Source organism: Polyodon spathula, chromosome 9 (genome assembly GCF_017654505.1).
Source record: "Polyodon spathula isolate WHYD16114869_AA chromosome 9, ASM1765450v1, whole genome shotgun sequence".
Lineage (NCBI taxonomy): Eukaryota > Metazoa > Chordata > Actinopteri > Acipenseriformes > Polyodontidae > Polyodon > Polyodon spathula.
This window is the reverse complement of record NC_054542.1, coordinates 927,818-948,426: the sequence shown is the minus strand read 5'-3', so window position 1 is coordinate 948,426 and position 20,609 is coordinate 927,818. Positions and strand designations below refer to the sequence as shown.

Here is a 20,609-nt window from a genome sequence, read left to right as displayed (position 1 = left end):
TATGACTTGAAGTTACATGGTCATTTCTTTTGACATTTTCGAGGCTAGTTTATTAACCATATTTTTGCTGGGAAGTCACTTCTATGGGTTTTTGTTCTCCTGTTACAAGTGTTGGTGTGCAAACACAAAGCAAGTGGTATCTGCCTCTGCTGAGTTCCAAAGAGTGTTTGTGATTTTGTGATGGGCAGGTTTTTTTTCCCCCAGATTTGCTGGATGCTGCTGCCCCCTAGTGGAAATATTGAGAAACTGGTGTTGGTATTCAGCATAATGTCAACATAAGATTACAAAACTGGGGTGAGAGGACATCAGTCCCTGAGATTCTGTCTAAAGAATCTTCTTAATTTCCCTTCCCCTAAACACTTCATCTTCTACCTTCTATATCAACAAGCCCTTTTAACAATATATTTAGCAAAACATATGTGGCCCCAACACTAAGCGAAGAGCATTTTAGCAAGCAGCACGCAAACTAAAAGAAAACGAGAAATGTATTTGGGAGTAGTATTTGTCAACCTTTAGAAGGTAATGGGTGAGCCGCTATACATCTAAGCAGTGTGATGCAGGTGAAACGTAACCGGTAACAATTGCAATGCAGTGTAAATCTTTAAATTAAAGCATGAATCACAAGCTAACAATTAATTTTTTTACAGCCACCAGCTGGAAATCAGAGCACAAGTTGCCAATGCTTTCCTGGCCAAGTTCCAGTTGACTCCGGAGGAAATGAACACTCTGCGAGGAGCCAGAGATGGACCAATCACTGAGGTATTCAAATGTTATTTGTTTCTGTTACATACTTAGATAGAACCAATGTAAATGGTGTCCCAATTGAAAAGCACAGCATTAAAAACACTGTGCTCTAATTTTGAGGCAAGTACAAATTCATTTTTCTGAGTAAAATTGTTGTTCTGTTGCAAAACTAGCAACAAAAATGAAACAGAAGGGACAGTTACAGTAGTAGTTTCTAGCTATTTTATACAATTGAAATTAATTTTTTTCTTTCCGAACATTCATTCATGCCTCTACATTCGTTGACATTTTATTTTCCTCTAAGGACTTTTTCAAAGCGCTGGGACGAGTGAAGCAGATTCACAGCGATGTCAAAATCCTGCTGCGAACCAACCAGCAGACAGCAGGGTGAGTGCGGCCGACGTCTGTTACATCAGCGCCTCTTGGCTCTGCTACAATGCTGCACAAAAGCTGACTGGAAGCTCCGACCAGCTATGCATGTGTAACGGGGAGCGTGGTGTGATGCTCCACTGTTCTGGAATCTGACCCCTGTTGTGAAATGAGGTTCAATAACAAGATGTGAAGAGGAGGAAGCCTGGTTTATTTGTATAGTTGTTTTAAGGTGCTCTCTTGCTGTGTGTGAGGGTGCCAGTTCACTCCCAGCTTCTGTTCTGTTACACCTAGTACATGTATTCTTTGTAGAGAATTTGGTAGAGAATGAAAAGCCAGATCTGCGGTGGTATGTCTGTAAATCTTTCCTTTTAATGTTAGTGAAAGGTTTTTGCACAGTTCGTTCCAGACAGCTGCACCCTTCTCAACATGCTGGCTTTTATGTGAATACAGTGAAAAAAAATGGATAATAGTAATAACAGAACAAAAATGAAACCAATAATGTTGAATATTTATTATTAGTTTATTACTATTTGTGTTTTTGCAGCCTTGAAATTATGGAACAGATGGCACTTCTTCAGGAGACATCTTATGAACAGCTTTATCGATGGGCACAAAGTAAGTTTAAAGAGTAAGTAGCAGGGTTCCAAAAAATACAGCATTATACGTCCCCACGTGTCACTACAACTATTTAAATAAAGTACTTTTAAATACAGTAACTATTTTAAATGAAGTAATGTTTTTTTCGTTGTTAACGTCCTGACGACTTTTTTCAGTTATACATTTAAAGTCTGTCTTAAAGGAGTGCTTAGTGCACTCGTGGTTTCAATTGAGAGAACTGTGATTTGGCATAAACTGACAGGCTGTGATTTGGCATAAACGGACAGGCTGTGAAGCTGCAGTGATTAGGCGCAGAGTTTTAAAGCACAGAGGGAGAGGAAGGTGAGAGAGTAGATAGGACACAGAGAATATATATACTCTTCAAAAAAAGAAACGTATAGCTGTTCTGAATGTACTTTGTGTAGCATTAGTATGGCAGTTTGCATAGTAAAATACAGTTACAAAGAACTTTAACCTGTACAGAAATCATTAAGATGTTCAATAAATTCACTTTCAAAAGTCAAACACAGTTCAAGGTCAACAGAAATCGGTAACGGGCATGCCCACCATTGGCACTGATGACGGTCTGACATCTCCTGTCCATGGATCGAATCAGATAACATACCAGGGAATGGCAACCCACTCTTGTTTAAATGCCTGGAAAAGTCCTTGTAGTGTCTGTGGCTCGGGGTGATGTCGTTGTACACATCGATCAAGCTCGTCCCACAAATGCTCAATGGGGTTCAGATCTGGTGATTGAGACGGCCAGGGAAGCACTTGAACGTTGTTCTGAGTGAGGAAAACTGTGGTGGCCTGGGCTGTGTGCGATCGTGCATTGTCATGCTGGAAAATGACGTTGCGATGGCTTACGAATGGGATCACATGAGGTTGTATGATCTCATGACAATAGCGCAGAGCTGTCAGGTTGCCTTGAACATGAGCAAGGTTTGTTCTGCCACTGTCTGAGATTGCTGCCCACACCATGACACTCCCACCACCAAATCTGTCAACCTGTCACACACAGTTGGCTGTAAAATGTTCATGTCGTCACCTGTATACCCGGGCTCTTCCATCTGCATGTCAAAACAGAAATCTGGATTTATCACTGAACACTATGTTTCTCTAACTTTGCATGGGCCATACTCTGTGATTATGACACCACTGAAGTCATAGTTGACAATGTTGCAGCGTAAGAATCACTCCTGTAACTGGCCATCTTGCACGGAATCCTGCCTCCCGTAGGCGGTTTCTGACAGTCTGGTCGGAAATTCTACGCATTGGTTGCAGTGGTGAACCTGTCACGTAAATGACGTAGGTGCATAACTCTGTCGTGGGCTGCTGTTGTCGCACATGGTCTACAGGGTCTTGGGTGGTCAAGTGTTGTTTCACGTTGCTGGTATCAGTGCTCTGGGGAACATTCAGATGCCGTGCCATGGCAGACTGAGATTCGCCAGCTTCCAAATGTCCAATAGCATTATTCTGTTGAGCCTCGGTAAGTCTAGGCATAACTTCAAATGTGTCTACAGCGAACACCAATAAGACATGCAAGCTGAAAACCCTCAACTTTTATATTTATATGTAGTAAGTGTTATTTCCTAATTGTTTATGCCTCAAAAGTATAGAAATGGCTATTATTCCCCACAAACTTTGCTTTTGTGACCAGGACAGTGATATTTCAAAATATCACTATTTCCAATGGGAAAACGGGCAAATGTGTGTCTTTTCGTTCACATAAAGTCAGTAAAAAAACAACATATGAATCCAAATTAACATGTATTTATACTAAAGTAATACAAAAATGACTACAAAAGATTTAGAAGTGAGTAGTTTTTCGAGATTTACGATTATACTGTATTTAGGAAATAACACTTACTACCCAGGAACAAAAATTGTGTTACATAGTGTAATCGAATAGATAGATCTAAGATATGTGTTTTATTGTGATTTTCGATCTTATCCAATATTCTTTCTCAAGACAATATTTTAGGATAAACATTATGTACATACCAATCGGATTACTTTACCCGAAGCCGATCTGAAGATCATCTGCTTTTGTACTTTTTAAATTTAAAATAAGTAAATTGGATGGTTTGAAAGCATAGGTCTGCAATGTATTTAGTAATTAAAGTTTTTTTCTTCAAATAGTTTGACACAATTGGGGCTACCCTGGAGAGTAATTCCAACTAGTCTTGTTTTTACATGAACGGATGAAATGAAATAAACATGGTGTGTGGGTAGAATTGTACACATAGAATTTTACACAGTTGTTGTTGTTTTTTAATAGTTTTACGATGAAAGGTTTTATAATTGTTTGAAGTTGCGGATGAACATATCCTAAATACAATATACAGTAGTGTGTTCCTTTCTTAGTAAGTTACTATTCGCTTTCATTTCTCTTCATTCAAGATCGTCTTCAGTTTCATACAATATTAATACATATGTCATGGTGTGGACATTAGTTGTCTAAAGTCATTGATCTTCTAGGCCATGGTTCTGGTCACTGAGTGATTGCACGCTATATTTGTGGTACTTCTTGCTCATGTTTCATGTAATACCTTGTTATCTAAATGGTGGTACATATGTTTCAAAATGTATTCACAATATATATTCATAAAACCTCCATTCTGCCTACTAACAACTGCATAAATCATTATGACTGTTGAAATTTGTTGTTTTTGAGGTTTTTCCAATGGTTTCAGAAAATTGTACAAACTATAGTAGTATTCAGTTTATAAAACATAAGAAAAAAATCATATTTCTGTATCACTGAATCATTTAAGACATTATCAACTGTGTACGGTTCTAAAGAAAATGTGAACTGCCACAAAATTATAATGAATGTATGGAACTTTCATTCAAAGACAATTTACATTTAAGCCATTCCACTTGAAATAGATCAAAGCGAGTTGCTCAACCTCTTTCGGCAGTGGTTTGCATATTTGTATTTATTTATTTATTTATTATTATTTTTGAAAAGCCTTGAAAAAAGCTTTAACATTATACTAACTGTATTTGTTCTGCTGCCCCCTTACATGCTTCCTCTTTCATGCAAGACATGAATTAAGCAGCTTGTTTTTTATATAGTCAGCCAACAAACCAAGGAAACTTCTCCCCAGAAATTGGGCCACTTCAGCTGAATGACCCCATTGCCTTTGCAAATTTTCTGACCACTAACATAGAAGTTAATTTTAAGTGATCCAAAATGGCCTATCATTAGATAAATAGCACATATTACCCTCTGATATTCTCAAGTTCAAAGTGCTGGTTTGAAGATAATCAATTCATCCTTTATTCTTCACAGATGAATGCCGAGCACTGACCCAAGAGTCATGTGACATCGCTCCAGTGCTGACCCAGGCCCTGGAGGCACTACAGGACAGGCCGGTCTTGTACAAGTGAGTACCACACAGCAGCAGCAGCAGCAGCAACTGCCAAGATTCTACATGACTGAACACTGTGTTCCAGCCTTCTTTCAGTGGTTTTGATCACAGGGAGCTGTTGTTCTGTGTAACAGTCCTACAGATCTGGGGCTGGGGGGCAAGCGGGAATCAGTAAAATATTTATTTATTTTTTTTTTTCTTTCAAGCATTTATTTGTTAAACTTGCTCAAAATAAATGCTTTTTTTATAACTGGTTACAAAAATGAAGCACCTTATTCTCATGGTCATCTTGAAGCACATTTGTCGATAATTGGTTGTAGCATTAGCTGTGGTTACTGGAAGGATTATAAAAATAATATGGGTTGGAAAGATCCAGTACTGGTATTATAATGTTTTCATATTCAGGAGAGCAGACTTTCCAGTTTCTACTGCTGGGTTGTTGGAAGCCTCTTCGTGAGAGCTCTCTCCTGAGAATCACTTCCTTTGGAACAAGGGGCATGTTCTGTTAACTGTTGACATGACCTCTGAGGAAGTTTCTGCAGGGGCTAAGTGGAGAGAGGGGTGAGAGTGACAAACATTTCAGAGCAACACACAAGAACTGGAAATTGATCCATGAAAATGGATCACCAAAAAAAGCATGGGTTTCATTAATACAACAACATCAATCTTTATATAGCACCTTGCGTTGTGGACCACCATCACAAAGTGCTTTACAAGATACGAGACTAGGGTGTGTGAAGTATGCATCAGTTGCAGAGTCACTTACAATAACGTCTCACCCGAAAGACGGAGCAAAAGGAGGCGAAGTGACCTGCTCGGGGTCATACAATGAGTCAGTGGCTGAGCTGGGATTTGAACCCGGGACCTCCTGGTCACAAGCCCTTTTCTTTAACCACTGGAACACACACTTTTGAACTGGTGTTGCTATTTTTGGAAGGCCATCAGAAAGCAACAGCTCACAGTAGATGAATGCTAAAAAATTAAAAAGATATATTATTATGGCTTTGGCCCCCAGTGGAAAAAAGGTGTTTCATACAGCAGGTTCAGAATAAGAAGAGGGCAGGCAAACTGTCTGATGGGCCCCTTTATTTCTCTTATTGCTCACACTCACTTACTCCAGCCCTGTTTGGCAGACATCACCTTACTATGTGCACTTTTATTGTAAGCTAGTTTTTTCATCTTTGGGTTAAGACAGATATCAGAGAAGGAAATCATTGCTGGCTTTTTGCTGTGACCGAGATATTCCCGTCATCCGGACACAGCATAGTAACCAGTGTTTTCTATACTGTTGGGAAGCAAGTATCACATGCTGTTCATTCCTGTTACCACAAGATGGCACAAAACCCACTTTTTTATTTATTTAAAGTGTAGTCTGCTGTGACACCAACACCCGTTATTCAGTGTCTTTCCACAATGTACTGTTTTGTAGGCTACGCAAAGTATTCTGTGTTATAGATTCTGCTGTAGTTAAACTTGGAAAGAGCAATATCAGTAGGGTTCGATCTGCTTGGCACACAGTCAGAGAGAAATTGCTCTGGCCCAGTTGCTTTGCTGGTGGGAGTGACACAGCAAACGTCCAAAAGCAAATAACGCACAGTGACATAGGGCTAGCTAGACAAATTCAAATCGCAACATTAAAAAAATATGTATCTGAGAGTATAATGTATATGTGCCTTCATATTGAACCTGGTGACTACAAGGGTAGATGGAAACTAGACATTAGCTCTTTAGGGACGGGCCTAAAACACTGAGATTCCCGCTGTTTAAAAAGATAAGGGTAACAACTGCAGATGTTACTGAGCAACACTGTGCATGAATTGAGAATGCTGACGTGGTAGAAATTAGTTTGAAAACTTCCAGTCTCTTCATCTTTTATCGCTTGCTATGTACAACAAGTTAAATTATAAATGGAAGTCACATGGACATTATTGATGGCTTATCATGTTATTTAAAACAAAATATTAAAATTATTTAAGTTATTTAAAAAAACATCGATATGTACTTGTATAGTTATGGGAATTCTGACAATTTGTTTTAATTTTAGCTGTTTATATCTAAAAATAAGTTATATTAAATAAGCTGTTCATAAACCACATATGGAGAATTTGTGAAAGATAAATACATGCATATATGATTAAATGGCCTGTATTATAAATTGTATACCGTAATTTATAGTTGTTTTTTATTTTTTAAATGATACAAGGAAGATTAAAAGGAATAGTTCTGTGCTTGGTGGCCTTTTAAAATCTGTAACCTTTGCTATGCCAAATGTAACCAGCTGTGGGAAACCGACTTCAAATATCTTTAAAGATCTTTGAAGGTTTGTGTTAGTCTGGACGGTGTCTGTGGTTCAAGAAGCACTAAGAACTTGAGTTCCCATAAAATGAAAAGCTTATATACACACACACACATACATAATACATACATCCAGAGATGTAGGGCACTTGTGGGGAGCTTTGCTTTGACTCTTCTATCCAGTTTGTCCCATACAAGTTCTATGGGATTGAGGTCTGGAGGCTGGGCAGGCCAGGTCATTAGATTGAGCTGTCCTTCACTTTCCTTCTTCGCCATATAGTTCATGCACAACTTTGAGGTGTGTTTCGGGTAATTATCTTGCTGAAGAATGAAGGACTGCCCAACTAGCCATAATTCTGATGGAATGGCATGCCTCTGAAGTACGCTATGATAGCCATGCTGGTTGAGCTTGCCATGGACTTGGTAAAGATCACCAACTCTGTTACCAGCAAAGCAACCCCAGACCATGACACTGCCTCCTCCATGCTTGACAGTGAGAACCACACATGCAGAACTCATGCGCTCACCCTCTCTGCGTCTTACAAATACTCGGCGGTTGGACTCAAACATTTCAAATTTTGACTTATTGGTCCATAAGACCGACTTCCACTCCTCAAAAGTCCAGTTTCTGTGTTTTTTGGCCCAGGCAAGTCTCTTCCTCTTATTCTGCACTCTTAACAATGGTTTATTTGCAGCAATTCTTCCAGTTAGGCCAGCTTCACGCAATCTCCTCTGAACAGTTGATGTTGAAATATCTACTTCTAGTAGCATTTAGCTGAGCTTGTATTTCGGGGGCAGTTAATCGCCGGTTTCGCAGACTTGTGACTCGAATGAACTTGTTCTCTGATTCTGAGGTCACCCTTGGCCTGCCTGACCATGTTCGGTCCTCATGAGTGCCAGTTTCTTCAAATCGTTTGATGAGCTTGGCCACAACAGTTATAGATACTTTGTAAAGTTCTTGCGATTTGTCTTAAAGATTGACCTTCATTTCTTAAAGTAATTACAGGCTTTTTTCTTTGCTTAACTGAACATTTTTTGCCATTTTCTGCTCCCTTACATTCAGGAATGACAAACTTATGCCTATGCTACCTATATTTATAGTAATCATGGACCCTCACCTGTTAACAATAATTGGTGACAAAAGGTTAATTGGGTAACATGCTAGTTAACCCAGAGAACATCTAACAAAGACACTTTTATACTTAGGCCAGTGTTCTAACACCGTGTTATACACATTTCAGACTTTTACTGACTTGGGCTTCAGACTGAAATCCCCTTGCTTTGGGTGACCATTTAATTGAAATTGACAAGATTTACATTTTCATTTAAAAATTAAATTTTTGAATGCAATTCACTTATGATTATCAGCTTCTATAAGTACACGTAACATATAATGAAGTGTTTATAGACAAGTTTATACAGTTAAAAGCATAGATAATCATGAAAAACCTGGTTTCAAGCAGGTGTACTCAAACTTTTGACTGGTACTATATATATATATATATATATATATATATATATATATATATATATATATATATATATATATATATATATAGTGACAAAGGAAGAGTTCTGTGTGTAAATAAAGTCTGGCTGTTTGTGTTTTGGTGTCCAGTCTGATAGTTAGGGTCTGTTGAAAGACAGCTAGAGCTAGGTTTTGTTTTGTTTATTTTTGTTTTGTCAAAAATAAGTGCACAGAAATGCGTCATTGTGCACTTCTTCTGTCTGGATCAATGTTCTAAAGGGCAAATGAGCAGAGTACGGAGAGGCTACGTTACAATATATATGTATGCATGTGTAAGCGTGTGTGTATATATATATACCCATCTCATCAATTTAGTCAGTGTCATGCCTCAAACTAGATATTTTTTATATATTTTGGTTTGACTATGTAGGGATCCAATAAGTTTCAATTTGTCTTTTTACTCTAAGTGACGAGCTGTTCTCACATCTGCAGTGGCACTGAAACAATGACATGTGTTGTCTGCTTTACCTTCCCTCTGTTGTATTAGGCCAGTTGTCAGTGACGGTTTGGGTTACCTATATTATATTATGTGCATATTTAGAGGTGAACTCTTGACCACACTACTCTGTAGCAGAGGCAAGCGGCTGCATATAAGTGAACAAAGATAGAAAAAAGGGCATAATTAATGAGACTTCTCATTTAATAAACCCATTTAACCTATGACGTCAGGAACATGCATAATTGCTAAGGTGTATCTTAACAAAATGTACATATACTTCACGCTTTTTTTTTTTTTTTTTTTTTTTTTTGCTTTGCTTTGTCAGGCTAGCCTTATGCAATATATACTTTCTAAACTGCTTTTAATTGCTTCACCGTGAGAGTTTACTGTGACACAAGAATAAATACCTAAAAAAGAGGCTGTGAATGTACCATGGACCCTAACAGGTGTTTTTTGAATGCAGAACTTTAATTACAGTAAATACAGTGGTCTTCTTTCTGAGTATTCATGTAACAAGCTTTATTTTAGCTCATTTTTGGTTCAAATGTTTGACCTCTTTGTACCACAGTTATAAAATAAACACATTACATGAAATCAAACATTATTGAGTTGCGAAGATGTAATCACCTATTGAAGATACACCCACACCTACTCCAGTGTATTCAGTGTATTAAAAAAGGAGCAAAGCGGCTTTATCCTACGATATGTGATTATAATCTCATTTGTTTAGTAGTACTGGTATCCTAGCTTCAACTTGAATTGCTATGTAAACTGCCCTGACTGGCTTTAAGGGATAGTGTGATAGGGTAGCCGAGTGGTGACGTCAGGCCAGAAGCAGGAACAAAAACAAAGACACAAATGCTGCAGGCAAAATGTGCTCCGGCGCCGTTTATTCAAACAAAAATAAAATGGAACGTTTTTACAAAAAAACACACTGCTCACAGAGCAAAATAAAAGTTTTGAATAAAAACACAAACACAAAACTGAATAGGTCAGGCTGGGCAAATTGCTGTCACTGTTCCTATTCTATTCTTTTCGTTGCGTTTCACTTTCGGTCTCGCTCTCATTCCTCCTCCAAGCACCCACCCAGAACTGAGGGCTCTGCAGGTTTATATGCAGGTGACCATCTTAGGGCGCTGCAGGTTTATATGCAGGTGACCATCTTAGGGTGCTGCAGGTTTATATGCAGGTGACCATCTTCCAATTAGCAACAAATGAATCACTTAATTCAGGAGATTGCCACCTTCTGCACAAGTTTTTAGTGTGGATGGGGCTTCCCATCCACTCTGCAAAACATACGGCTCTTCGCCGTCACATCTAATAAAACAATAACAAAACAACATGGCTACGTTGTCATATAAATAAACCATAAAACACAAATACAGAATAACACAAATGAGACACGGAAGGAGGGGGAGATCCCGTTCTGAAAATAAATAAACAAATAAATGTACAGGGTTCCTCGACCTGTTACACATGGCTTAATAAATAAATATATTCTGTCTAAAATTGTCAGCACATATCTAGTTTTCAGGCACCAAGTTCCACTCGTAAAGCAACTAACCATCAGTTTGAATATTTGATTTTTGTTTAAACAGTTTTATGTAATCTAATACGGATGGTCAGAGCAGGATATATTATCACCGCTATGCAGTCAAAATGCATAAAAATAGTCTGATGTTACAACTGTCTCACTTTTGTTTAGCATGTTGTGTTATAGGTGTTGATGTTTTATTTGATAAAAAACAATGTATTTGCAATTAGTTTTTCTTTTCCAGATAGGTGGTAAATTGCAGTAATTGAGTCTGGATGTATAGTAAAAGTGTTTTTATTGGAGGAAATCCGCTCTTATCTACAGTACCAGATGGCAGTGAATGGTGGTAAAATGAATGTCAAAAGGAGAGTGATAAACTATAGTGAAGCTTTTACAGGTTTAAATTTCACCTTTAAAACTGAATACCATTCTTAGTGAAAAAAATTAATGGATTCAATGAATTCATTTAGTTATTCTTTGAAACCCACACAGTTTGTTTTTACACATTTCCGAGAAGGGTAATTCAGGGTAATTATTTGTATTGACTCATACAAATAGTCAAGGACAGGATATGATGTGAGCCTTTCAAGTATTCGCATAAACACTAACACTAAACGTGTCGTTGTTTAGTCTCGCCATGGAATGTAAGCTCTTTAATTCTGTGTATTCTGAAGATTGGTTCATATCATTGCAGGTACACCTTGGATGAGTTTGGGACTGCCAGGAGGTGCGCTGTGGTCCGTGGGTTTATTGATGCCCTGACCAGAGGAGGTCCTGGGGGAACACCCCGTCCCATTGAGATGCACTCGCATGACCCAATGAGGTACAGCAACAGAACATAATTGTAACAATTTTAGCAGATCTTAAATATGTAATCATGGCAGGACAGTCATTCCATCCCACTTTATTAAGTTTTCCCATTCTCCAAAGGAGCTCTGGTCCTCCTTGGTGTTTAGTCTTAATGTTCAATGCATTCAATTCAATTCAATCTTTATTTTAAACTGGAGTTTGGTAGTGAAAGTCTTACACTACGCTGTGTGTTTCAATGACTGTAGCAGCCTTTCAGATATTAAAAGGATATCCTATACATTTTCAAAATACTTAATTTCTTGCATGTTAACTTCTTTATATATGTGTTGTGTACAGTTTCTGTTTCTGCTGAAATCATTATTTAGCGGGCTTACGAATGATGTGAGGTAGTTTTAGAAGTGACCACAAGGAATGTGCAAATGAAAGTGTTTTCCAAAAATATGCTTTGAAGAGGCTTTTCAGAATAGACTCAGTAGTTGTAAAGGGACATTTTGCATGGTAAATAATGATCAATAGCAGACATAATGTTAAGAAATAAGTAAGACATTTCAAAAGATAGTTTGTTGAGCGTCTTTTTTTAAGATCACGTTTAGTGCATTTATAGCATTTCAGCTGTATGAGTTGATGCATTTCTTAAATGTGACTAATAGGAAAGAAGCTTGCTCAGGTTGTTTTTGCAGAACAAAACTGACCTAAGATCTAGGACTTTAATGTAATTCCACTGAATCCGGCACAAATCTAACTGGATATATGTGCTTTTACCACTCTTAATGGAATTAAAATAAAGCAGCTGTTGTTGTTCTTGGAACTATGTAGAGCTTAGTTAAATTAGAAAGTGTTATATGGCTGCCTGTTAAGTATCTCTCAACACATGAGCACTAAATTAAACTTTGCGGGAAGTCAAACCCATCTTCTACCACTAGCGTACTAATAATGATACACTGTACATTCAGCCATCAATCTTTTTGCAGGTATGTTGGTGATATGTTGGCTTGGTTACATCAAGCAACTGCCTCAGAAAAGGAACACCTAGAAGCTATATTGAAGCAGGTTACTATGCAAGGTAGAATATTATTATTATTATTATTATTTATTATTATTATTATTATTATTATTATTATTATTAATAAAAATGGCTAGTTTTTAATAGTAAAATCACTTAAAGGGCAATGACATTTTATAATTAAGACACCAATCCTGTTTTCTGATTGAATAATGGAGTAGTCCAAAACTATTGTATAATTAATAGTAATGGATGATAAAACTAAAATCCACCGACAATAAAGTATAGCAGCAAGAAGCCAAACCTGGGGTCTTGCTGCAGCAATGGTAAGAACCAGTACAACACAACCCTCGCTTTGTTGATTGTACTGCTTGATTACATTACATTACATTACATTACCCTCAACCTCCCCTTCCCCCGGGGATGCCAACCCCCTGAAACAGGGATATAATGGAGGTGTATATACACCATACACAACAACAGTACAATTTGCAAAGGACATCCTTCAGCACAAAGTATTGATAATATCAAAATCCGGGGGTGTGTCGAGGTTATGTTTGAATGTCATGCTTGCAGTACATTTTTTCCATACAGTATATCTGGAAACTATTCAGATTTACCTTAATAAAACCACGTTTATTATCAATCTGGTGGTATATGTTGTGTGTCTTTCTAAGGGCATTTTATATCATGTTATCTCAGAATCTGAGGGCATTGTGATAATATGTACAGCATCCTGTCTGCTTATTTGTGTATGTTACACTGCATTTGTACATATGGTTTATGAAAACTTAAGTATATGTTAGCCTGCATTTTGGATGAGTATTTAGTCCTGAGTGCACAGGTTTGATACAATAAGAACAGCTGAAGAATTGTTTCTTTTGATGTAAATTATTAGGCATCCCGGTGTTAGTAAATCCACCATGGCACTCTCAACACATTAGAAACCACGCAGACTATGAAAATACTTTGCGCACATATTAGCAATGTTGTAGCATTTCACTGTGCCACTGGGCTTTGTTTTTGTTCGAAAAGCCCTAATCACTAGTGTTAAGTACATAATTATCTGGTAGTAAATCAAATAAAACTGAATGTGTTAACAATGCTATGTATTTCATGCCTCAGGTGTGGAAGAAAATATGCAGGAGGTGGTTGGGCACATCACAGAAGGAGTGTGCAGGCCACTCAAGGTAAGTGGTTGGAATTCAACATAGGTAGGAACTCAACATCTGTGTTGCGGTAAAAGTCTAAATATTGGCAAATCTTAAGATTTACTGGTAAATGTCTACATTTCCCAAGTAAAGCGGTAGATGTCCCAAATAAACATGATAACAATTACTGGTAAATCTCAAGAATAAACAAGTGCCATTGGCTAATGACCAAATATCTTTACAAAATGGCCACAAGAGTCTACCATTCTGCAATATGTAAGTAGCTATATCTACTCCCTGCCTGTCTTTGTGACATTTTTTGTCATAACCAAAGTGTGATTTTCTGTTTTTAAAAAATGAAATTCCTAAATTATTTAATCTACCAGAATTTTGGTTGTTCTACATAAGTGGATCACAGTATTGTTCAGTACCACGCTGAACCAGTTTAAATTGCTCAGTTGTGCATTACTGTAAGCTCATTAATGATTATTTTGCTAATGGAAAATGTGTATGCAGAAATATATGTATGTTTGACATTAATGATTATTTTGTTAATTGACAATTTATATGCAGGAATAAATGCATTCTTCGATGATATACCTGCATTTATCAATAAACTTCGCTAAATCATAAGATTAACCGGTAAATGTCTCAAAAGCAATCTATTTCTTCATCATTTCAGACATTTACCACCTTACTTGGTAAGTGTTGACCTTTACTGGTAAAACTTAAGGTTGACCAGATTCAGACTTTTATCGTAACATATTTAAATAATATAGGAGAATGTGTTTTTCAATCAGCAACTACATTTCTGTAAAGGAAATAGTAATACAAAAGTGAATTTACATTTATAGCAACCAACCTATGCAGTGATATTAAATACACACATAAAACAATAAATACATAGATAACGGTGACACTCTTGAAAGCTGTATAAAACCAACATGCTCTGCAATAGACCACCCTGTTTAAGCAGTATAGGTTTTTAATTCCTAAAAAATATAATTGGTTCAGTATCTCTGATCAGTAAAATGTTGGATTGCGTATTACTGCTTTGAATATGCAGTTTGTAATGAAATAACACATGGAAGAAGCCCACTGTATTTAGAGTGCTGTACAATAGAATCACAGTCTTTCCTGTCTGGTGTTGGGGGGGGGGGGGGGGGGGGGGGGGGGGGGGGTTCTTATTTGTTTTTTATTTGATAATGTTGTGTTTTCACAATGATGTATAATTCAACTTTAAATTAGCATTTGTAATATTTCTAAACAAACAGCCTCTTTTGCAATTGTGATTTTAACAGGTCCGAATTGAGCAGGTGATAGTGGCTGAACCAGGTGCTGTCTTGCTATACAAATTGTCCAATCTGCTCAAGTTTTACCACCACACTATCAGGTAAAATAAAAGAAATGTTGCATTAAATATACTGTAAATAATGAGAAGTAGGGATGGATCAAAAAAGCTATTTTGCAGAAATAGTAAACATATGATATTAAAATTGTTTAAATTAAGGGGTGATGCATACATTTCAAATGCTGAAACAAGTAATCGGGCAATGTCAGGACTAACAGTGCTAATGAGTACACAAAATACCACTGCAGAATTGTTGAACTCAGAACATGGATAAAGGCCTGAGCCGAAATTGTTGTTATTATTTTTATTTTATTTTTTTAATTAGACTTTCCTGAGACTTTAGAGAGAATATTAAAAACAACTTGCAGCAAATGGAAATTATTCCAAATCAAACCATGTTTCCATTTGTGAATGTTGCATTATTTAATAGTTTTAACTGATACAAGATTTCCTCTTGCCACTTTCCTTGCTAATTGTATTTTGTTAACCTGAAGAAGGCTCCATTAAAATAAATCAATACTATATAGTTTATTATTATTATTCTCAGGTGGCTGCTATATTGTGGGTTAAGAAAGAAGTGCACATTTGTTAAGGGACATAGAAAAATAAAGTCTTGTGCATAAACACAACAACAAAACACTTATGGGACTTCCATTGTGAGATCTTCTGAGGTACTTGAGCCAGGAATCGATTTCAAACGTTCTAAGAGCTCTCTACATGTGTAGGGGAGTTCACAGCAGGAAATTAAACAAACAAGGCATTTTTTCACAATATGCGACCCACATAGAGAATAGTAATGGATTTCAGGCAACTCATAACGATATATTTTCTTGGCTTCATGAACCTTAATTAAACTTGATGGTTAACGCTCACATTTTTAATGCACACTGTAGCTAATGTTTCAGAAAGGACATGCTGAACCAAGTGTTTTCAATTGATTTATTTCAGTGGGATTGTAGGCACCAGTGCAGCGACTCTTCTAACAACCATTGAGGAAATGCACATCCTGAGCAAGAAGATGTTCTTCAATAGCCTGGGCCTTCATGCTAGCAAATTAATGGACAAGGTGTGTATAAAGAACTGTAATACTACTTCTGCAGTCCGTAATGCTAAATGTGCATTTTGAATATCCTCACAATTCTTTGTTCTTCTAAATGTAACGCGTTTTAGTATATACTGGTGATAACTTAGGTGGCATTTACAGTGACTCTCAAAAGTATTCACCCCCCCTTGGACTTTTCCACATTTTATTGTGTTACAACATGGAATCAAAATGGATTTAATCAGGAGTTTTTGCCACTGATCAACACAAAAAAAGTCCATAATGTCAAAGTGAAAAATAAAATCTACAAATTGTTCTAAATTAATTACAAATATAAAACTGAAAATAATTGATTGCATAAGTATTCATCCCATTTGCTATGACACACTTAAATAAGCTCTGGTGCAACCAATTGTTTTTAGAAGTCACATAATTAGTTGAATGGAGTCCACCTGTGTGCAATTAAGGTGTTTCACATGATTTCATGTGGGAGGTCCCACAGTTGGTTAGTACATTTCCTAACAAAAACTACATCATGAAGATGGAGCATTCAAAGCAAATCCGGAATAAGGTTTTTCAAAAGCACCAATCAGGGGTAGGATATAAGAACATTTCCAAGGCACTGAATATCCCCCAGAGCACAGTAAAGTCCATTATTAAGAAATGGAGAGAATATGGCACTGTGAATCTGTCTAGAACAGGCCGTCCTCAAAAACTGAGTATCCGGACGAGAAGGGCACTAGTCAGTGAGGCCACCAAGAGGCCTATGGCAACTCTAAAGGAGTTACAGTCTTCCACGGCTGAGTTGGGAGACACTGTGCATATGGAAACAATAGTCTGGGTGCTTCACAAAACTAGCCTTTATGGGAGAGTGGCAAAAAGAAAGCCATTGTTGAAAAAAAACTCACAAATCTCAGCTAGAGTTTGCCAGAAGGCATGTGGGAGACTCTGAGACCAAGTGGAAGAAGATTCTATGGTCTGATGAGACCAAAATAGAGCTTTTTGGCCTCAAGCCTAACACCGCACATCATCCTTAGAACACCATTCCTACTGTGAAGCATGGTGGTGGCAGCATCATGCTATGGGGATGCTTCTCGGCGTCAGGGCAGGGAAAGCTAGTGAAGATAGAGGGCAAAATGGGTGCAGCAAAGTACAGAGAAATCCTGGAGGAAAACCTGCTGAAGTCTGCAAGAGACCTGGGACTTGGGAGAAGATTCATCTTCCAGCAGGACAATGACCCCAAACATAGTCAAAGCCACACTGTAGTGGCTTAAAAACAAAAAGGTCAATTTCCTGGAGTGGCCCAGTGAAAAACCCGGACCTCAATCCAATTGAGAATATGTGGAAAGAGTTGAAAATTGCTGTTCACCAAAGGTCCCCATCCAACTTGATGGAAAAATTTGTCCAGATGAGCAATGCTGGTAGAGACTTATCCGAATAGACTCATGGCTGTAATTGCTGCCAAAGGAGCCTCTACCAAATATTGACTCAAGGGGGTGAATACTTATTCAATCAATTATTTTCTGTTTTGTATTTGTAATTAATTTAAAACCATTTGTAGATTTTATTTTTCACTTTGACATTATGGACTTTGTGTTGATCAGTGACAAAAAATATGTTATAACACAATACAATGTGGAAAAGTCCAAAAAGGAACCCTTTTTTGTTAATTGTTAAAAGCAGATTAACAAAACATTAATGATATATATATATATATATATATATATATATATATATATATATATATATATATATATATATATATATATATATATATATATATATATATATATATATTATTGTGACAGGTTGGTTCGACTGGTGATGTACCCAGACCAGAAAGCTGACACAGAGGCAGGTACTTGCAGGGTTGAAAGCAGCGATACGTGTGGATTTATTTAAACAAAAATAACCCTCACAGAGCAAAAATAAAGGTTTAAACAAAACAGTTTCGAACACAAATAAAAATACCTCCACCAAGCAAGTACTGAGCTGGTCCCTCCAGCAAAAGCAGTAGTTATAATTCTTTTTACTTTCTGTTTCGTTTTTCTTCAGTCTCTCCCGCGCACACGATCCTCCTTGTTGAACACCCACCACGATCAGGTTTTTATACGTGACCATCTCCGAATTAACAATAAATGGATCAATTCGGAGATGGTCACATTCCACACGGGTTTAGTTGGATGGGACTTTAACCCCCCCATGCTGCCAAACAATAACAGATAAAGACATTGTGTTTTAAATTAACACAAAACAATACATTTGAAATCATGGTATTACAAAAATATCAATAAACCATTACTTCATCATAATACATTGTGTTTTTAACTAAACACAAAATACATTTAAATCGACAAATCATAGTAAACACACCCCACAGTACATTTACCTAAGAGCAGGGCTTTGCCCTGCCCCCTCTAATTACATGCAGGGCTGTCCTCTGCCCTGCTACTGTGTGTGTATATATATATATATATATAAACTGCAGTGCAAAAGTCATGGACATGTTACATGTTTCTACTCTGATGTATTATGACTTACTCAAAGCCTCCACTAGTGTTTTCTACTAGTATAACAACCTTGACTTGCATAAAGAAGGAAAAACACTGAGTGAAATGGCCTGCACCACTTGATTTTCAGGGTGTGGTATCCGAATCGTAATCTGTAATTACAGAGAAACATCATCTGTAATTGACAAACTGTGGACTGGAAAATCCAAAAAGCTGTCTAACAAGGTTAGGGTTAGAGCAATACTTGAAGGTAATATCCTTAAGGAATAGAATGAAGTCAAGCGTTGAATAGACAATAGAACTGGCAGAAGGCACAGGTGTCCATCCATTAACAGTCCTAAGCACCTTTGACCATTGTTCCATAGTCCAATTTCTGTGTTCTTGTGCATATTTTAGCCTTTTAGTCTTGTTCCCCTTTCTTAGCATAGGTATTCTTACTGCAACACATCGTTCAACTCTTTGAGTAGAGTGTTCTAAAATGCACTGCCGGTCCTATGGGAGTGAGGTCTTTTTTTTGTCTTTTGCATGCTCTTGATTATTATGAGTACAGCATACAAACAAGCTGAAAGGTATGTGTTTGTATGTATGTTATGAGTACTGACGAAATACAGACAAATAATTTTTACCGTAAATAAGTAAAACAAATATATGTTTTTTATTTAGTCATAGGGAATGGTTTTGACTAAAAAATAACATGTAGGCAATAAACAATAAATAACGGGGTGGAACAACCACAACAACACGTCCTAACAAAAAAAAAACAGACCCAGATCACAGGATTTCCCTTACTTTTATCTATGGTTTAATCAGCCTCAAGTGTTTCTCACTGATGACCCATGTGTCTCTTGGGTAATGTAGTCCTGATTCCCACTGATTAGGCCAGCAGACTACATTTTCCCCTGCTGACAGTTAACATGGAAATTCTAGCACTTATGTACCTTCCATAATGATACTTACAGATAGTGCATATCCTCAATGGGTCACCTCTTCCTTAAAGAATAGATAAATAAAACATTATGTATATCTGTTTATCCAAACTAGTTATCCTGAAGATGGTTGGTTACTGTTACACATTCTATGCATGTCAGTCATTAAGGGAAGCAGCTGATTGGTTAATGACAGGAATGAGTGTGTGGGAACAATTTATCATGGTGACATAACTAAGGAAGTGCAATACTGTTTAACAGAGCTTTCTTGAACAACCAGATATCCGTTTTTAAAATCAAAATACTTGCTTGCATTAGCATGTGTGTCTTTCAAAACTCCACATGTTAAACCTACATAGCAGATGGAAGTGCACGGCAGGTATTTTTGTTATCTTCATGTAACCACTTTAAGCACATATTTTTGGCTATATGGATAATCTATTACTATTACTTTCTTTTTTTTTCTACATTCTCCGTTCCTGGTTTCCTGAAGATGTAGCTCATTCTGTTGGGGTTAATTTATAGCCAATATCATTTATAACAGTAACTTAATGCAGAATGTTAGAAGTTATGAACAGACTAGACTGCCAGTTAAATCTGCCTGCAAAATTCATCTGGGATCAGTCAGGAAACCAAATTTGCAAGTCTGAAAGGTCATCTGGCACCCGAGCCTGGCTGTGGTCTCTTAGTATAGAGAGTAATCCCTTTACAGTATATCAATCTCTAATGACAATTCATTAAGTTAAGACAGACCACCATTTAGAAACTTTAGACAAACCGCTTCTAAATGTAAGTTTAACATTGAAGATTCTAGTGTGGAAAAGGTAAATAATCTTGGTGGCATCAATATATTTAAAGGCAAAAACACATGTGAATTCTCCTGGTATAGCCTACTGCATAATAATCCAGAATACTAGCCACTGAGAA

The 20,609-nt window shown here is 37.1% G+C and overlaps 1 protein-coding gene across 4 annotated transcripts in view; it reads left to right on the top strand.

Annotated features, from left to right (window-relative positions):
* The first annotated feature begins 632 nt into the window (after positions 1–632).
* The window catches only part of cog6 (component of oligomeric golgi complex 6), a 34,545-nt gene continuing 14,568 nt past the window's right edge, over positions 633–20,609 (top strand). The window contains exons 1-9 of one of the 4 annotated variants that reach the window (XM_041260271.1): positions 633–759; positions 1,049–1,131; positions 1,661–1,731; positions 5,015–5,108; positions 11,584–11,712; positions 12,671–12,762; positions 13,828–13,892; positions 15,155–15,246; positions 16,153–16,270. In XM_041260271.1, the coding sequence (XP_041116205.1) occupies positions 718–759; positions 1,049–1,131; positions 1,661–1,731; positions 5,015–5,108; positions 11,584–11,712; positions 12,671–12,762; positions 13,828–13,892; positions 15,155–15,246; positions 16,153–16,270 (786 nt within the window). In that variant the 5' untranslated portion in view covers positions 633–717. Of the gene's footprint in view, positions 760–790; positions 865–1,048; positions 1,132–1,660; positions 1,745–5,014; positions 5,109–11,583; positions 11,713–12,670; positions 12,763–13,827; positions 13,893–15,154; positions 15,247–16,152; positions 16,271–20,609 lie in introns of those variants that run through there. The other 3 variants (XM_041260272.1, XM_041260270.1, XM_041260273.1) reach the window with 3 other exon arrangements.